The 15,773-nt window shown below is 61.4% G+C and overlaps 1 protein-coding gene across 1 annotated transcript in view; it reads right to left on the bottom strand.

The window, feature by feature from the left end:
• Nucleotides 1–496: 496 nt before the first annotated feature.
• ANXA11 (annexin A11) overlaps nucleotides 497–15,773 on the bottom strand; it is a 30,534-nt gene continuing 15,257 nt past the window's right edge. Inside the window, exons 2-15 of the mRNA XM_056113397.1 lie at nucleotides 12,353–12,415; nucleotides 11,451–11,560; nucleotides 10,773–11,141; nucleotides 9,768–9,855; nucleotides 9,393–9,487; nucleotides 8,783–8,896; nucleotides 7,194–7,284; nucleotides 6,933–7,012; nucleotides 6,808–6,864; nucleotides 5,687–5,780; nucleotides 4,889–4,984; nucleotides 4,191–4,249; nucleotides 3,960–4,082; nucleotides 497–1,541 (exon numbers count right to left, since the gene is read on the bottom strand). Coding sequence (XP_055969372.1) covers nucleotides 1,482–1,541; nucleotides 3,960–4,082; nucleotides 4,191–4,249; nucleotides 4,889–4,984; nucleotides 5,687–5,780; nucleotides 6,808–6,864; nucleotides 6,933–7,012; nucleotides 7,194–7,284; nucleotides 8,783–8,896; nucleotides 9,393–9,487; nucleotides 9,768–9,855; nucleotides 10,773–11,141; nucleotides 11,451–11,560; nucleotides 12,353–12,407 — 1,491 coding nt within the window. The 5' untranslated portion in view covers nucleotides 12,408–12,415 and the 3' untranslated portion in view covers nucleotides 497–1,481. The remainder of the gene's footprint in view (nucleotides 1,542–3,959; nucleotides 4,083–4,190; nucleotides 4,250–4,888; nucleotides 4,985–5,686; nucleotides 5,781–6,807; nucleotides 6,865–6,932; nucleotides 7,013–7,193; nucleotides 7,285–8,782; nucleotides 8,897–9,392; nucleotides 9,488–9,767; nucleotides 9,856–10,772; nucleotides 11,142–11,450; nucleotides 11,561–12,352; nucleotides 12,416–15,773) is intronic.

Here is a 15,773-nt window from a genome sequence, read left to right as displayed (position 1 = left end):
ATCACGATCATGACCACGACCATGATCATCCTGTTGTTTGTCGATTGCCTCGAGCAGGCCCCAGTAACATCTCCTTCGTCCTAGCCCTGAGATTCTAAAAAGTGCCACATTCAAGGCGCTTTCAGGGTTAGGAGAATGAGACCCATCATTGTTACTGGTATTTGGCACATCGGGTACACCACGGGGAGGTTGCCAGACTCTGCCGTGCAGGCAGGTAACATTCGGTAGCCTCCCAGGTTGTCCAAATGAGATAATAAGATTGTATGAACTTCGATCAATCACCAAACACCCATCCCTTCACCAGTGCACATTTTTCACCACCAAAATTCCCAGTATCCCCGCCGCCCCCCCCCCCATTGCACACCTCCCCCTGCCTGTGTGGCAGACAATCTGCACAATACTCTTTCCCTACTTTGGGTACCTTCCATATTTCAAGCCTAGTCCCACCTGCAGAAAAGGCAATGCTAGACAACGTGTTTTGTATTGCTTGTTATGGACACAATATAATGTCGCTCGGCACAAGAGCAGCCCCGCGTGCTCTAGGAATTCTAAAATTTTACTAATTAGGTTCTGACGAGATCACTGCTGCAAGTTGCTCGCGTCTGAGCTACGCAGGGATTTTTAGGTATTTCTGGATGACTCTCCCTGACCCCAGCTGTCATTCCCACATCCCTCTCACCAGGCTCCTCCGGCCAGTCCCAGGGTGACACTCTTTCCCGCTTGCCTCCCTGGGTCCCTGCACCCTGCGGGATTTCTACGGCTGCATTTCCAGGTTCTGATAGCCTATGGGGCCCCATAGGCTGCTGAGATGTTTTCCTGGGCACAAACATACACTCAAGGGCATCGGCTTCTCTGGCTACGGAGGCCGGGTTCTCTCTGCCACGGGGCAGAACCATGTACAAGAAAACAAGCTGCATCAGGGATGTTTTCAGGACTTTGCAGCACCAGCTGCCTTTAATTGACAAATGGCTTTTGGCGATCAACATTCTCGTTTAAGGCACATACCAAGTAGCCGGAGCCCGGTGCTGGCGGCAGCTGTGCATGGAGCAAGGGGGGCACTCGTGGCTGTCTGGTGGCGGTGCTTGTGGAAAGCGGTGGTTGTGGCGATCCTGCCTGCCTGGCACTCGCCACCCAGCACCATCCACGCCACGCCCCCGTTGTGCCCCGTGTGGACACAGCAGAGACATTGCTTGCCTCTGTCTCCTGGTGACTAGAAAAGAGTGACCCAACAGAAACACAAAATTGCAGGACGGAAATGAAGCCGCGACTTGGCCACAAGAGGAAGGGGCGGCGTGAGTTACTCTCGTCTAAGTGGGCAGCAGGGGCCGCGGGTGGGGCGGGGGAGTCCTGAGACAGTGCTCGCCTGGCCAGCGGGACAGGGGCCAGGCAGCCGGGGTGGCTCGGGGGGACAGTGAGGGGCACATAAGCCTTCTGCCAGTGTCCACTCTGCCAGCGGGTGGACAGGAGCAGCCCCGTAGCGCTCAGTCATTGCCTCCACAGATCTTGAGTAGGATCTTCCGGTAATCCCCCGAAGTGTCTCCCTGCCACGCGGAGATGGGGGCTCAGATGAGGGTGCCTGCACGGGACCCTCCTGGATCAAGCTGGCGGCCGTCTCCACGCGGCTCCTGCTCGTCGGACCCCAAAGGTCTCACGGTCCCCAAACCCAGGAAAGCCCCAGGGTCGAGGCTAGAGTCTCTGTGTCTCTGTCTGTATCACATTCTCTCTCTCTCTCTCTTTCTCTCTCTCTCTCTCTCTCTCTCTCTCTCTCTCTCTCTCTCTCTCTTATCCAGGGCTATCGCAGACAGACGTACACAGCACACGAAACCAACACCCACCGTCCCCACAGCCTGGGTGACTCAGAGCCTAGTACCCACACTCTCCCTGCACTGGCCCTGCAGAGGCCCTGGGCGACAGCAGCTGTGCTGAGACACGTGTGGGCCCGGAACACCCAGCTCTCCTGTTTCAAACAAGCCAGGCCTGGGCAGTGCTCAGGCATCCTCTCCCGATGCCCCTGTGGGCTCACTGTGTGGGTAGCAGGCGTGAGGTGGGGAGGGGCGTGTCAGGAGGTGAGGAGGGACATGGCGGGGAGGGGCACGGTGGGGAGGCCACTTCTCCCAGCGATGTGCAAGCAGAGGCCCCGGTGTCCTGTGAGGGGCTGTGGGCCTTGGCAGCTAGTGGCCTGTGTTGATGACCACGGCATGTGACATGTGTGGGCCATGCACCCACAAAGCTCACCTGGCTGGGCAGGGGTGCTGTGACCTCACACTAGGGGTCGGCGGGGGTCTGTGACCCTCACACTAGGGGTGGGTGGGGGTCTGTGACCCTCACACTAGGGGTGGGTGGGAGTCTGTGACCCTAACACTAGGGGTGAGTGGGGGTCTGTGACCTCACACTAGGGGTGGGTGGGGGTCTGTGTCCCTCACACTAGGGGTGGGTGGGGGTCTGTGACCCTCACACTAGGGGTGGGGGTCTGTGACCTCACACTAGGGGTGGCGGGGGTGTGTGACCTCACACTAGGGGTTTGGGGGGTCTGTGACCTCACACTAGGGGTGGGCGGGGGTCTGTGACCCTCACACTAGGGGTGGGCGGGGGTCTGTGACCCTCACACTAGGGGTGGGCGGGGGTTTGTGACCTCACATTAGGGGCGGGCGGGGGTTTGTGACCTCACACTAGGGGTGGGGGGTCTGTGACCTCACATTAGGGGTGGGCGGGGGTGTGTGACCCTCACACTAGGGGTGGGCGGGAGTCTGTGACCCTCACACTAGGGGTGGGCAGGGTAGGTGACCCTCACACTAGGGGTGGGCGGGAGTCTATGACCCTCACACTAGGGGTGGGTGGGGGTCTGTGACCCTCACACTTGGGGTGGGCGGGAGTCTGTGACCCTCACATTCGGGGTGGGTGGGGGTCTGTGACCTCACACTAGGGGTGGGCAGGGGTCTGTGACCTCACACTAGGGGTGGGCAGGGGTCTGTGACCTCACACTAGGGGTGGGGGGGTCTGTGACCTCACATTAGGGGTGGGCGGGGGTCTGCGACCCTCACACTAGGGGTGGGCGGGGGTCTGTGACCTCACACTAGGGGTGGGGGGTCTGTGACCTCACATTAGGGGTGGGCGGGGGTCTGCGACCCTCACACTAGGGGTGGGCGGGGGTCTGTGACCCTCACACTAGGGGTGGGTGGGAGTCTGTGACCCTAACACTAGGGGTGAGCGGGGGTCTGTGACCTCACACTAGGGGTGGGTGGGGGTCTGTGTCCCTCACACTAGGGGTGGGTGGGGGTCTGTGACCCTAACACTAGGGGTGAGCGGGGGTCTGTGACCTCACACTAGGGGTGGGTGGGGGTCTGTGTCCCTCACACTAGGGGTGGGTGGGGGTCTGTGACCCTCACACTAGGGGTGGGGGTCTGTGACCTCACACTAGGGGTGGGGGGGGGTCTGTGACCTCACATTAGGGGTGGGCGGGGGTCTGCGACCCTCACACTAGGGGTGGGCGGGGGTCTGTGACCTCACACTCGGGGTGGGCGGGGGTCTGTGACCTCACACTAGGGGTGGGGGGTCTGTGACCTCACATTAGGGGTGGGCAGGGGTAGTGACCCTCACACTAGGGGAGGGCGGGGGTCTGTGACCCTCACACTAGGGGTGGTAGGGGTGAGGGGTCTGTGACCTCACGCCAGGCGTGGGCCCAGGCCTTGGGAACCCGAAGCCCCTGATCCCCGGCACACACAGTGGGCCGAACCTGGGCCCAGGGCCTGGGGGCTCTGCCCACTGCCTCGAGTCACAGGCTCCCTGGATCAGCCAAGAGGCTGATGCCTGACCTGCCCCCCCACCCCCAGGGGATGTGTCAGCCTCTGGGGGCTCAGGCAGGGGCGCCAGGACTGGCCTGACCTCCCACGGGGAATCGACTGTCAGCTGGGCTGAGCAGGTGAGGCTGGGGTGGGCGTCCCTAGGGCAGGGGGCCTTACCGTGATGTCGTGGTACAGAGACTTGCCGTACAGACGCTTGTACTCGGCTCTGATGTCCAGAAGGTCGATCTCACTGCGTGATACCATGATGCGGATGAGGGTTCGGTCCTTCGTCCCCGCGCCCTGAGGGGCCACACACAACAGAAGTTTGAGCTGCGGCCCAGGGGCTCCCATGGTGACCCTCCTTCCCAAGCCCTGGGATGCGGTTGGGGGGAAGGGGGGATTGCGTACCCTCATGGCCTTGTTGAGTCTCTCAGCAAAGAAGGCCGGTGTGTTCTTGAGACACTTCACTGCAAGAGACAAGCTCTGGTGAGCTGGTCTGCACCGGGGGTGAGCCCTTGGGGGTGGGGGGTGGGGGGCTGGAGCCAGACCACTGACCCTCTCTGCACCCCTTCCCCTCCGAATGTGGGAATGGGGAATGCTGTGGGAATGGGGAATGCGTCCCCTCAGGTATGCTTTGTTGTTGCAGAAAGCTGTCCTGCAAGGAGCTGCAGAGGGAAGGGAGGGAGCTGGGACGGAGCCAGGGCAGAGCTGGGGCAAGGGCGGGGGCTGTCACGAGTGCTGAGTGTGAGTGCCGGAAGCAGAGCCCAGAGCCCCTGCAGGAGATGCAGCTGCCCCAGAGGGGGTCTGTATGAGAGGCCAGAAGAGCCCCTTGGGAGCCCCCCGGAGAGTGGACACGAGCAGCTAGGGGCCGCTCCAGAGCTGAGCCCGTGCCCTCAGCCAGCTGCCCTGCTGTTTCCATCACAAACACCAGCCTGGCTCGCAGCAGTGTATTTTTAGAGGAAACTTGGCAGGATGTGAGTCAGCGGCCTTGGGGGGGAGGGGTGTATGTGGGGGGTGCGGGCAACGCCCTCCCTGAAGGGAGCCGGAAAAACAGGCAAGAGGCATCCGGGCCAGCTTTGGGGACCACCCAGCCTGCGGCCACCTACCCACGGCCAGCATGCCGTGCTCCAGGTCCCCGGACATCTCCCGGCAGATGCTCTTCTCGATGTCCCGGCCGGTCATCCGCTGGTACTCATTGAAGACTAGGGGGAAGACCAGCACCCGTCAATGTCCTGAAATCAGCCCTGCCCCCAAGTCCTACGTGGGAGCCCTTGACCTGCCGGAAGTCAGACGCAGGAGAACCACTGCCCCGACCTGCCCCTGCCCCAGCCCACTGGGCCCCGCCCCCAGCGTCTGACTTCCAAGAGCTCTGCCCTCCCGTGGCGATTTGTCTTGTTTTGCTTTGTCTGGGGACACACATGGCAGCGCTCCAGGGCCATCCCTAGCTGTGCTTAGACAGGACCACGTGTGATGCCAGGACTCGAACAGGATGGGTGGAAAGCGACTGCAACCCCAATCCCTGTGCGGTCTGTCTGTCCCCTGCTCCACCTGTGCCTGTCCCTTACAGGTAGAGTCCCTGATACGGACCCTCCCTGGCCTCCCCCTGACGTGCGTGAGTCAGGGGGAGTGAGTCAGCCCATCGCTGAGAGGGCTAATGGTGGTCGAGCCGGACCCTGGCCTGCCCTGAGCACATGGGCAGCCTGCAGTGCTGAGTTATTTTCAAGCCAGTTTGGGACACGCTGGGTCACCACAGAGAAGCCTGACTCGCCACAGTCCAGCACACTGCCCCACCCCACCTTTGCTTCCCCAGACCACAAGACCTGCAGCACTCAGAAACTCCGAGTTTCTCCTTAATTATCCCGGGGCTCTTCTAGGGCACGAGCCCCATTCCCTGGGGGCCTCACCTGCCACCAGGTGGGCCCGGCTCCTGGCGCACAGGATCGCGTTGAACTTGGACTCGTCTGTGCCCAGGCGGTTCTCCCCGGCCGCGTACAGCTCCTGGACGGGGAGAGGGCATGCAGAGCGTCCACCCCAATGGTAGGCCAGGCCTTTCTGGTCGATGGCTCGGCTGGCCCCTCCCCTGAGCAGGGACCCGCTGAGAGGTGCCCAGGGCGGGGGCAGCAGGAGAGGTCTAGCAGCCTCCCAGCCGGCTTCTCTGCTGCCGCCTGCCCCGGGCCTGCGCTGGCCTTCTGTGAACCTTCTTCAAAGACAGACTTGTATATTCAGGGTCACTACTGAGGGCCCGGAGTGGCCAGCTGGGTACCCTGACGAGGGGACCTGGCCAAACTCCAACAGAGCACAGCCCCCACCGAGCCTCAGGGCTCCGATGCAGGGAATTTAGGCGGGCACACGCCCCCAGGCCCACGTGCCCCCAGGCCCACCTGCCGCACTGCAGGCCTGAGTCCAGTCTCAGCCCCAACCCCAGGCCTCAGAGAGCCACTATCAGGCCCAAAATGATACCTAGGGTCAAAGGTGACAAGAGAGCTCAGAGACCCAGCAGGCAGGCGAGGAACCAGAAACACGGGTGGGAGCAGCCTCAGGGAAACGGGAGGTGGGGGGAGTAAGAGGCAGCTCGGGACACCCAACCCGGCCGAGAACTGCCGGGAGCCCATGGGAGGGGCCCGGGCCAGGCCTCGGCTCTGCTGGACAGGCCACCAGTCTGGCCCTGGGTCTGGCTCTGCTACTGGCGCACCTGACCACTCCCTAAAGGCCAGAGTCACTGGACCAGACTCGCTGCTGGACAGGCAGGCAGGACTGTCAGAGTGGCCCCCACCGGGCCTGTGGTGGGGACAGGGGGCAGACTCCAGGCCGCGCAGCGGAGGGACGGCTGGTCGCTAGGCTCAGGCCTCCAGGTGTGGCCGGCAGTCACCCACGGGGAACACAGCCTATCGGGCCACAGCCCCGGCCACTCTGCTCCTGTGTGCAGCAGGGTAGGGGCGGCAGAGTCGCCGGCACCACCCCGTGCCGCCTCTCGAGATGCCGGGCAGCGCCCACCTGGCCCCCTCGGCTGGTCAGTCACACTCACCTGGACATCTCTCTGGACGAGTGACATGTCCACGTTGGTGCTCTCGTCTCGGTTTCCCTGAAAGCAAGTGACCGTCAGGCCCCGCTCTGCCCTGCCCGTGCCCACGCCCGGCCAGCCGGACACACCTGTGCCAGGGAGATGAGCAGCCGCTGGAAGTGGCCGGACGTCTCGCTGCGGATGGCCTCCTCGAGGGTCTTGTGGAACTCTGAGGAGAACCAGGAGGGTCGCCCTGGAGCCGGGGGCCAGGCTGCCGGGGCCGGGCAGGGGCGGGAGGGACGAGGCTCACGGCACTGTGCTCAGGGCCCCGATTCCCGCACGCCCTCAGTGAGTAGCAGGCGGGAGGGGAAGGTGGGGGGGGGAGGGGGCACGTGTCCGGACCGGCTCACCTGCCCTGTAGGCCACGTTCAGGTCTCGGATGTGGTCGTTGCCGCGGGAGGCGAGGATCTCAATCAGGCAGGCCTCATCCGTGCCGGCCCCCTGATGGGCAGAGCAGGTGGCTCAGGGACAGCGGGGCCGGGCCGCACCTGGGTCCGGAGCACGGCTGCCCGCAGCAAGGAGCAGGACCCGGATGCGACTCGGAGAGAGGCCACGTGGGGCCCCACACAAAGGGCCACCCTGACCCTCGCCAGACGCCATGGACACAGGCGGGCGCCCTGCCGAGGCTCCAGGTGGGGCCTGGTTCTGCCTGACGCCGAGTTCAGCCCACATGAGAAAGACTGGGAGCATGGTTAAAGAGCGGGGTATGGGCACTCGGTCAGGACCCGCTGGGGACACTGAGGCAGCGGAAGGCAGAGAAGCAGGGGCGGGCCGTGACCTTGCTGTGTGACACAGGCATGACCCAGGCTCTGTGAGCGACACATGTGAGATCAGCACCTGTCTCCCCATCAGCTGGGTCCTGTGTGTGAATGAGGCAGAGTCCCCTCGGGGATAGGGTGGGGCTGCTGGCCCTGCTGTCATCCTGGGTGGGGGTGACCTTGGCCCCATGGGCAGGGAGTGGCCAGAGGCCAGGAGCCAAGTCTGTGGACACAGGCTCAGGTCACGCCCTCAGCAAAATCTACCCCAGTTCCAGCTGCTCACTGCCTCAGTCACCCTGGTCTGAGCCCGGAAACCAGGGCAGGCGTCCACTCTGCCCTCTGCGCTCGGCCTCCCTCCTGCTGGGCTGCTCAACTCTTCACAGCTCCCCTCAAGGGGCCGTGTCCTGTCCCTAGCCACAACATCTGCTCCCGACACGCACAGGGAGCTGCAGCCACATGCATGTGGGCAGAAGCTCGGCACAGGCCGCTGGGCCCCGTCAGCTGAGTGCAGGTGACATGCCCTGTCGTTGATTCTTCTCTGCTGTGTAGTGGGGCCCTGGAGGCCACCAGGGCCGCCCCTGACCCACACACAGCCAATCACAGCCCTCCTTGCCGAGGGGTCAGGGGTCCTCCTGTGACCGAGCTGGCCCTGCCCCGGGTCACCCGTCAGTGCCCCTGGCTGCCCTCGCTCTGCGTGGCAGGCTTCCTCACCAGCTCCCAATGCGGTTGGGGCGGGGGGGGGGGGGGGGGCGCGGCGTGGCTTGGTGTTGGGAGCCTCATCCCCCCTCCCCCCCTTGTCGCTGCCGTGACCAGGGCTGTACCTGGGATCACACATAGACATCACCGCGCGTGGTGGGGAAGATCAGACTCCCCTACGGAGCCAGGAAGCATGCACGCGAGCCGTTAGCAAGAGGCTGGAGAGACAGAGAGTAGCCTTCCCCTGGGCATACACAGGTGCGCTCACACACACACACACACTCACACCCACACTTACACCTACCACCTACTCACCCACACACACTACTCCCCCATCCCCCCACACACATTCTCACACTCACACTCTCACACCTACTCACCCCACACCCAGTCTCCAATCCCCCACATACACGCACCCACTCACATTCACACCCGCACATTCACACTCACACCTCCCACACCTACCCCCCCCCCCCCACACACACCTTGATGGCCTCCTTTATCTCGTAGACATCAAAAAGGATGGGGGTTTTCATTAGAGCCAAGATGGTCTTCTCAAAGTTCCCTGACAGCTCAGACTTCAGGTCTTTGATCAGATCCTGATGGGACAGACATGTGGGTTGTTAGGATCCAGAGGCTGACCAACAGGACAATAGCCCAAGGCAGAGGAAGCCACAGAGGCAGCGACAGGGCCCAGTGGGCTCCAGACCCCAGCCTCTGCCAGACCCCCAGGAAGGCTTGGGGTGCCCCAGAGCCAGGAACCCCAGGACTGGCCCATGAGCAGCTCCCATAGTCCCCCGATGTCCCCCTCGCGAAGGCCCGGAAGCCCCCCACTTTGAAGTGTGCAGGCCCCCCCTTGCCCTAGACTTCAGGCTGTTTCCTTGCAAGCTGGCAAGCTCCTCTCCTGGGAACCGTGAGTGGGCAAGGACAGGTGTCGGCCACGAGGGGCCCACAGGGGCAGCGCTGGGGAAAGGACCTGGCACCCGGCGGGGGCTGGATTCTGACTCCAGAGGAGCTGGACGGGCAGCAGAAAATGCAATCCCAGCGGCTGAAGCCCACCAGACCCCAAGGACAGTGGTGGGCTGGGACGCTCACCTTCCCGTAGGCCGTCTTGAAGGACAGAAGAATCTGCTGGCGCTGCTTGTTGGAGCGGCTGCCCAGGCAGTCGATAATGGCCTGCTCGTCAGTTCCTGTGGGGGGACAGGGACGGCTGGTCAGTCTCTGGGGGTGGGGGGACAGGGATGGGGACCGGGCTCTGTCTCTGTGATGCTGGGGATCACACCCAGGTCGGCCGTGTGCGGGCAAGCCCCTTCCGGGCTGTTCCATCTCTCAGCCTGAGCCCTCCAGTTCTCCTGGGCATCCTCAATGCACCCCCATGCCCACCTCCTCTTCCTCCCGACCCACTGAGCCACTGTGGAAACACTGAGGAGGGGGCCAAGGGAAGGAGAGGGTCCCTCCATAGTTACTCACCAAAGCCTTTCATGGCCTTGCGAAGGACCTCAGCATCCCGCATAGCGTCAAAGCCAGAAGCATCCATGATGGTCCCTCGGTTTCCAAACTTCAGACAGACAGACAGACAGACAGAGAGGTCAGATGCTGTGGCGCCGGCTCTGGAAGGGGTTCGGGGGAGCCCAAGGTCTCGCACCCAGTGGCCTGGCCCTCAGGATCAGTCCTGAAGCCCACCTCCCACTGAACGGGACACTACAGAGTGCTCCTGCTTCAGGCGGGCACTGGCCAAGCCACCACGGCTGAGAGTGGACTCAGGGTCCTCCCAGTGGCACCGCTAGCTGCAAACCACCTCTGTGCCTCAGAGGCGTCAGGGGCAGAGTGAGGCCCAATAGTCACGGCATCCAGCGTGGGCCTGGGGCACAGCTCTGCCAGGGCTGCCCAGTGTCCTGGTGGCCTGGCACTGTCCTGAAGCTCCAGCAGCATGGGCATCCCAGCCATCCTGCTGCGCCCTGACCCTGGGTCCACCTTAGCTGTGGGCCCTGCGTCCCCCACACAGCAAACCCGAGTTTCCTTTTGAACTTCCTCCTGCTGTTCAGTTAAGGGGTGAGTGCCGAGGTGAGGTGGGAGGCAGAGCAGAAGGAAGGAAGGAATGTGTGGGGGGAGGGACCCTCTGGCTGAGAGCCATTGGCACATACCACGGTGGGGCGGGGTGGCCACGTGGCCATGCCACAAATCCTGGACTCTCCCAAGTGAGCCACTGTGGGCCCTGAAGGAACCACCAAGAACAGTTGTCCCCGAGGAGGCCTCTGGGGCCCCTGCAGACAGCCTGTGGGGCCACAACTGGGCTGAAGCCCCAGGGCTGGGTCGGACACGGTGACCTGAGGGCTCCTGCCTGGGAGCAAAGGGCTGAGAGGGATGAAGGGCCCGTGGCCGGGCGCTGGGACCCCACCATGACAGGGAAACGGTGGGAGGAGCTGTTCCATCCAGGCGACAGGCTGGGCAGGGGGGCATGGGGCCGGCACTTACCTGGGCAGGGGGCACGGCAGGGGTGACGGGCCCAGATGCCTGGTATCCTGGGTAGCTTGGCACAGGCTGCTGCTGGCTGGGAGGTGGCACGGGGGTCTGCCCAGGGTAAGCTGTTGGCACCTGGCCGGGATAGGCTCCCGGAGGCTGCTGTCCAGGCACCGGGGCCCCTGGATAGGGCGGGTATGCAGGCATGGCAGAAGGCGGGTTCCCCCCAGGGGGCGGGTACATGCCGAATGGAGGGACGGGCTGCTGGGCAGGAGGGGGCTGCCCAAATCCCCCAGGGGGGATGGGCGGGTAACCGCCCCCAGGGGCTGGCGGGTACAGGTTAGGGACGTTGGCGCCTCCGAAGGTCCCCGCCATGTTGTTGGCCTAGAAAAATTCACAAAGCAGAGTGAGATGAACAGTGTTTATGGGGAAGAGAGCAAGGTGTGGTGCCCCCGGGGGAGAGTGGGTGTGGGGCACAGCTGGACAATGATGCGCCCTGCCTGGTACAGGCCCTGGACCCCCGCCTGATCCCTGTGGTGACAGGGACCTGGGGGTCCACAGGCCCCAGGATACCCGCCCCCCACAAGGAAACAAAAGGGCCCCAGGTCAGCGAGCTCCGAGAGGCTCTGTCCGGGGACTGTGCCCAGGTGCCCACAAAGCCCAGAAGCAGTAGCCCAGTTCCTGGGCACTCACCATCCCCGAGAGGTAGTCCTGGTTGAACTGCCCCGAGTAGTTGGCCACGTTGTCCAGACCGATGGGAGGCATGGTGGACGGTGGGTAGGCCGCCCCTCCCCAGGCGCCACCTGCAACATCCCTGCTGTAAGGTGCCGTCCCTGCCCTGCGGGGCTGGGCCAGGTGCCCCCCCAGGAGGGTCTGAGGGACTCTGCTGCCCGTGACCCAGGGGCTCCTCCTGGCTCGAGTAGGGCAGGGGGACCGGGCAGGGGGCTGGGCAGTGCTGGGGGACTGTGGGCTGCTCGCTCTGTCCAATCTGGGAGAGGCAGGAGAAGCCGGGGAGGTGGCCAGAATCAAGTCAGACCGTACCTTCCTGACCAGGGGGTGACACTGCTGGACATACTTCAAACTACCGAGACAAGGCCTGAGTGCACCGCATGGACAGGCAGGGCCACCAAAGCTGGCCAGGCGGTGGCCAGCACGAAGCTGGACAGCAGTGCAGGCTGTGATGCGGACGGCAGGACCTGGGCTCCTGCTGTGGGGACAGCGTCCCTGACACGTGTGTGGCACGGCCCAGCACCTCCCGTGTCCTCCCTTGTGGACAGGAAGCAGGGACCCAAATGGCCCTGGGCTGCCGCGACTCAGTCTGAAGCCACTTCGCAGTGGCTCCCAGGTGGGTCTGTGCAGCTGCAGGACCCGTGTGACCCACTGTCCCCTCCCTCCTGGGGGGACCAAACTATAGTTGGCAGGAGCCAGGCAGAGCAGGGCCAGGCGGGCTCTGCCCTCCTCCGCCCAGACCTGACCCCGGCAGTTGCCCTCATTGCCCTGGCCGGGGGAGGGCTCAGAGCAGGGGACAGTGCATGCTCCTGGCTGGCCTCCAGCACAGCCTCCACCCCGCACCCCTGCCAGACCCGACCTCTCACCTGGAGCAGCGGGCGGGTAGCCTCCTGCGGGTGGCGGGTAGCCGGGGTAGCTCATGGCTGAGTCTGGAAGGAAGGAGGAAAAGCTCAGAGACTCGGACCGCCACGGGCTTTGGACAGCTCTCAGGAGACCGGCAAATGCGGAAGGTTCTGGGTCAGGCTCAGATCCGGCTCCAGAGGCCCCAGTCCGACAGCAGGGGGTCCCGGAACACCCCCGTGCCCAGCTTCCCCTTGGGGACGAGAGCGTGGCTCAGTGGCACTGTCCCCTCAGCTCTGGTCCAGAGTACATGGCCCTGCTCTTGGGGGTCAGACCCCTCTGCCAGGCTACTGGCCATCGTCCACTGCGACCAAGGGACCAGAGGTGTGGACTTCCTGGGCCCAAACCAGGCAGCACAGATGGGCCCCGGGGAGGGCAGGAGGAAGTGGGGGAGGCCTGCATGCTTCCCAACGGGGTTGCTGGGATGCCCACCATTGCTCTGTACACAGACAACTAGGCTGCCTGGGAGGGACACATGGCCGCACCCTGGCCACCGTGTCTGCTGGCGACAGCTGCAGGCTCTACGGAGGCCCGGCGGAGGCTGTGAGCCAGCACCCTGCTGTCCTGGGTGGCCCAGTTCTCTGTGGTATCAGGCCCGGGACCTGGAGCTGCACCATGCATCAGGGTCACATTGGGCAGCACCCCGGCTGAGTCACAAGGGCCAGGATCTGCACTTTCTCCTCTGGGCTGTGCCACACGCAGGCTCTGCCTGTTTCAAGCCATAACAGTCTCCAAACGGGGTTCTGAGCTCACTGGGGCCGCAGAGGCCAACCGTGGCCTTCCAGGGTTCAAACAACTCACACTGGCTCCAATCAGCCAGGCCGTGGCCGCACCATGCCATAAGCACCCATGGACGCCCGCCTGCCCCCTGGCAGCCCCCAGGCGTGCTGCGAGCGAGAACCTGTCTCTTTGTGGAGCCGCATCCATCCCACCAGCCCCCCACCCCAAGGAGGGAGAGGAACTCCAGCCCAATGCTCATCTTCCCGTGGGGCGTCCTTCTGGGAACACAGAAGTCCCTAGTAGAGGGAGGTCCACGGGACCATCCCCGGGCAGAAGGCACGGGGACACCACCCTGGCAGGCCACACAAGAATGGACGCTCTTGTTGTTCGGTGTCGGGCTTGGGGGCCACACCTGACTGCTCAGGGCTGTCTCCTGGCTCTGAGCAGGAATCACTCCAGGTGGGGCAGGGGGTAAAAGCCGATCCCCTGCAGTGCCCTGCTCAGTTTGCTTTTCTGTTCCAAGCTTTGTGGATGCTTTGTTCATGTATGGCGAATGAATACTTTCTCCATTCAGTGGAGTGGCTTTATTTTAGGCCTCATTTATTTCTCCTGCAGAAGTTCTTTACTTTGGTGTGGTCCCATTTGTTTGTTTCTGCTTCGGTTTCTTCCTCAGTAGGGAGGTCTCACTGAAACCCCTCCAGTCTGCGCCCTGGACAGTTCTGCCTGCTTCCCACAATGTATCTTATGCACTGAATACATCTTACGTTAGACAGTGTATCCCCTACATCCTGTGCATCTTAGACACTGGATACATGATACTTTATACATCTTAAATTCTTTGTACCTTGTACATTATATAATGTATGCAGCTATAGCACAGACTTGCACACGGTCTAGCTGGGTTCGATTCCTCCGTCCCTCTCAAAGAGCCCGACAAACTACTGAGAGTATCCCGCCCGCACGGCAGAGCCTGGCAAGCTACCTGTGGTATATTTGATATGCCAAAAACAGTAACAAGTCTCACAAGGGAGACGTTACTAGTGCCCACTCAAGCAAATCGATGAAAAGTGGGAGAACAGTGCAGTGTTCCAGTGCATGTTATACATTCAATGCATCTCATCTCAAGTTCTTTGATCCGTTTTGTTCTTGTTTTGTTGCTGCTTTTATTTTGGGGCCACACCCCACAGTGTTCAGGGCTGACTCCTGGCTCTACAATCAGGATCACTCGAACTGGGTGGGCTACCACTCCAACCTCCTTTTGTAGGACTTTGATCTTATTTTCTGTCTGTCTGGGGGCCACACCCGGCTATGCTCAGGAGTTGCTCCTCGCTCTACACTCAGGGATCACTCAGGGTGGTGCTTGCAGGACCATATGGAATGCTGGGGATTGAACCTGGGTCAGCCGCCAGCCACGTCCCTCCCTGCTGCACTCTCTCCAGCCCCCGATCTAGTTTCTTTTCTTTTTTTTATTTTTTACTTTTTTGCTTTTTGGGTCACACCCAGCGATGCACAGGGGTTACTCCTGGCTCTGCACTCAGGAGTTACTCCTGGCAGTGCTCAGGGGACCCTATGGGATGCTGGGAATCGAACCCGGGTCGGCCGCGTGCAAGGCAAACGCCCTCCCCACTGTGCTATTGCTCCAGCCCCTCTAGTTTCTTTTAAAAGCTTCTTGCACCGTCTGTTGAGGAGACTTTCCTTCCACTTCACGCACCCAGCTCCTTCCAGCTGAGGGGTCACTGGTGGGCTCTCAGCTCTAGTCCGCTGGTATGTAGGTCTGTCGCTATCACAGCACCACCCAGCTCTGATTACAGCTTTCACAGCCTCCATCCTCTTTGTTCTCAGAATTGCCTTGGCTATTTGGGGAGTTTTACGGTCTTTATGAACGTCAGAAATCGGATATTTCGCTCCATGTCCTTGAAGAAGGCCATGGGAATTTGGGCGGAGACTGCGCTGAACGCCTATGGCCCTTTAGGTAGTTAAGTCGTGTAAACACATGACTCCTTCCTTTCACTCCATGAAAATAAGAATGTGTTTCCATTTCTATATGGCTTTCATTTTTTCAATTGTTCCAGTAGTAATTTATAGTTTCACTATAAATCTTTCACCTCTTTTGTTAAATTGATTTCTAGGTATTTTACTATTCTTGGACATGATTATACATGGAATTTAAAAATTTCTTTCTTGGGACCAGAGTTATAGTAGAGCAGGTAGGGTGCTCACCTTGCATGCAGTGACCTGAGTTCGATCCTCTGCATCCCATATGACCCCTGAGCACTGCCAGGAGTGAGTCCTGGGTGTAGACAGTACGGTCAGACACCAGAGCACTGACAGATGTGGCCCCCAAACAAAACAAAAATTATTTATCTTCAATGTCATTGTTTACATTTAAAGGTACAATAGATTTCTGGCCTTTTTTCCCCCTCTATGCTTTGATTTTGAAGCCTGCCAGTTTAAAGGCTTTACTGTTTCCAGGACACTCTCTCTCTCTCTCTCTCTCTGCATAAGTCTTCAGTGTTTTTTATGTATAATGCCATGTCATCAGTAAATAGTGGAAGTTCAACTTCTTTGCCAATTTGAATCCCTTTCTTTTCCCTTCCCTCCTGCACTGTCAGCAGTAACCCCTGAGAACACTGTCAACTGTGTCCTCCACCCCAACACAAGCTTTAC

This window comes from Sorex fumeus, unplaced genomic scaffold (assembly GCF_029834395.1).
Source record: "Sorex fumeus unplaced genomic scaffold, SorFum_2.1 ptg000020l, whole genome shotgun sequence".
NCBI lineage: Eukaryota > Metazoa > Chordata > Mammalia > Eulipotyphla > Soricidae > Sorex > Sorex fumeus.
Note: the sequence above shows the minus strand (reverse complement) of the source record. Positions and strands in the feature narration are given on the sequence as shown.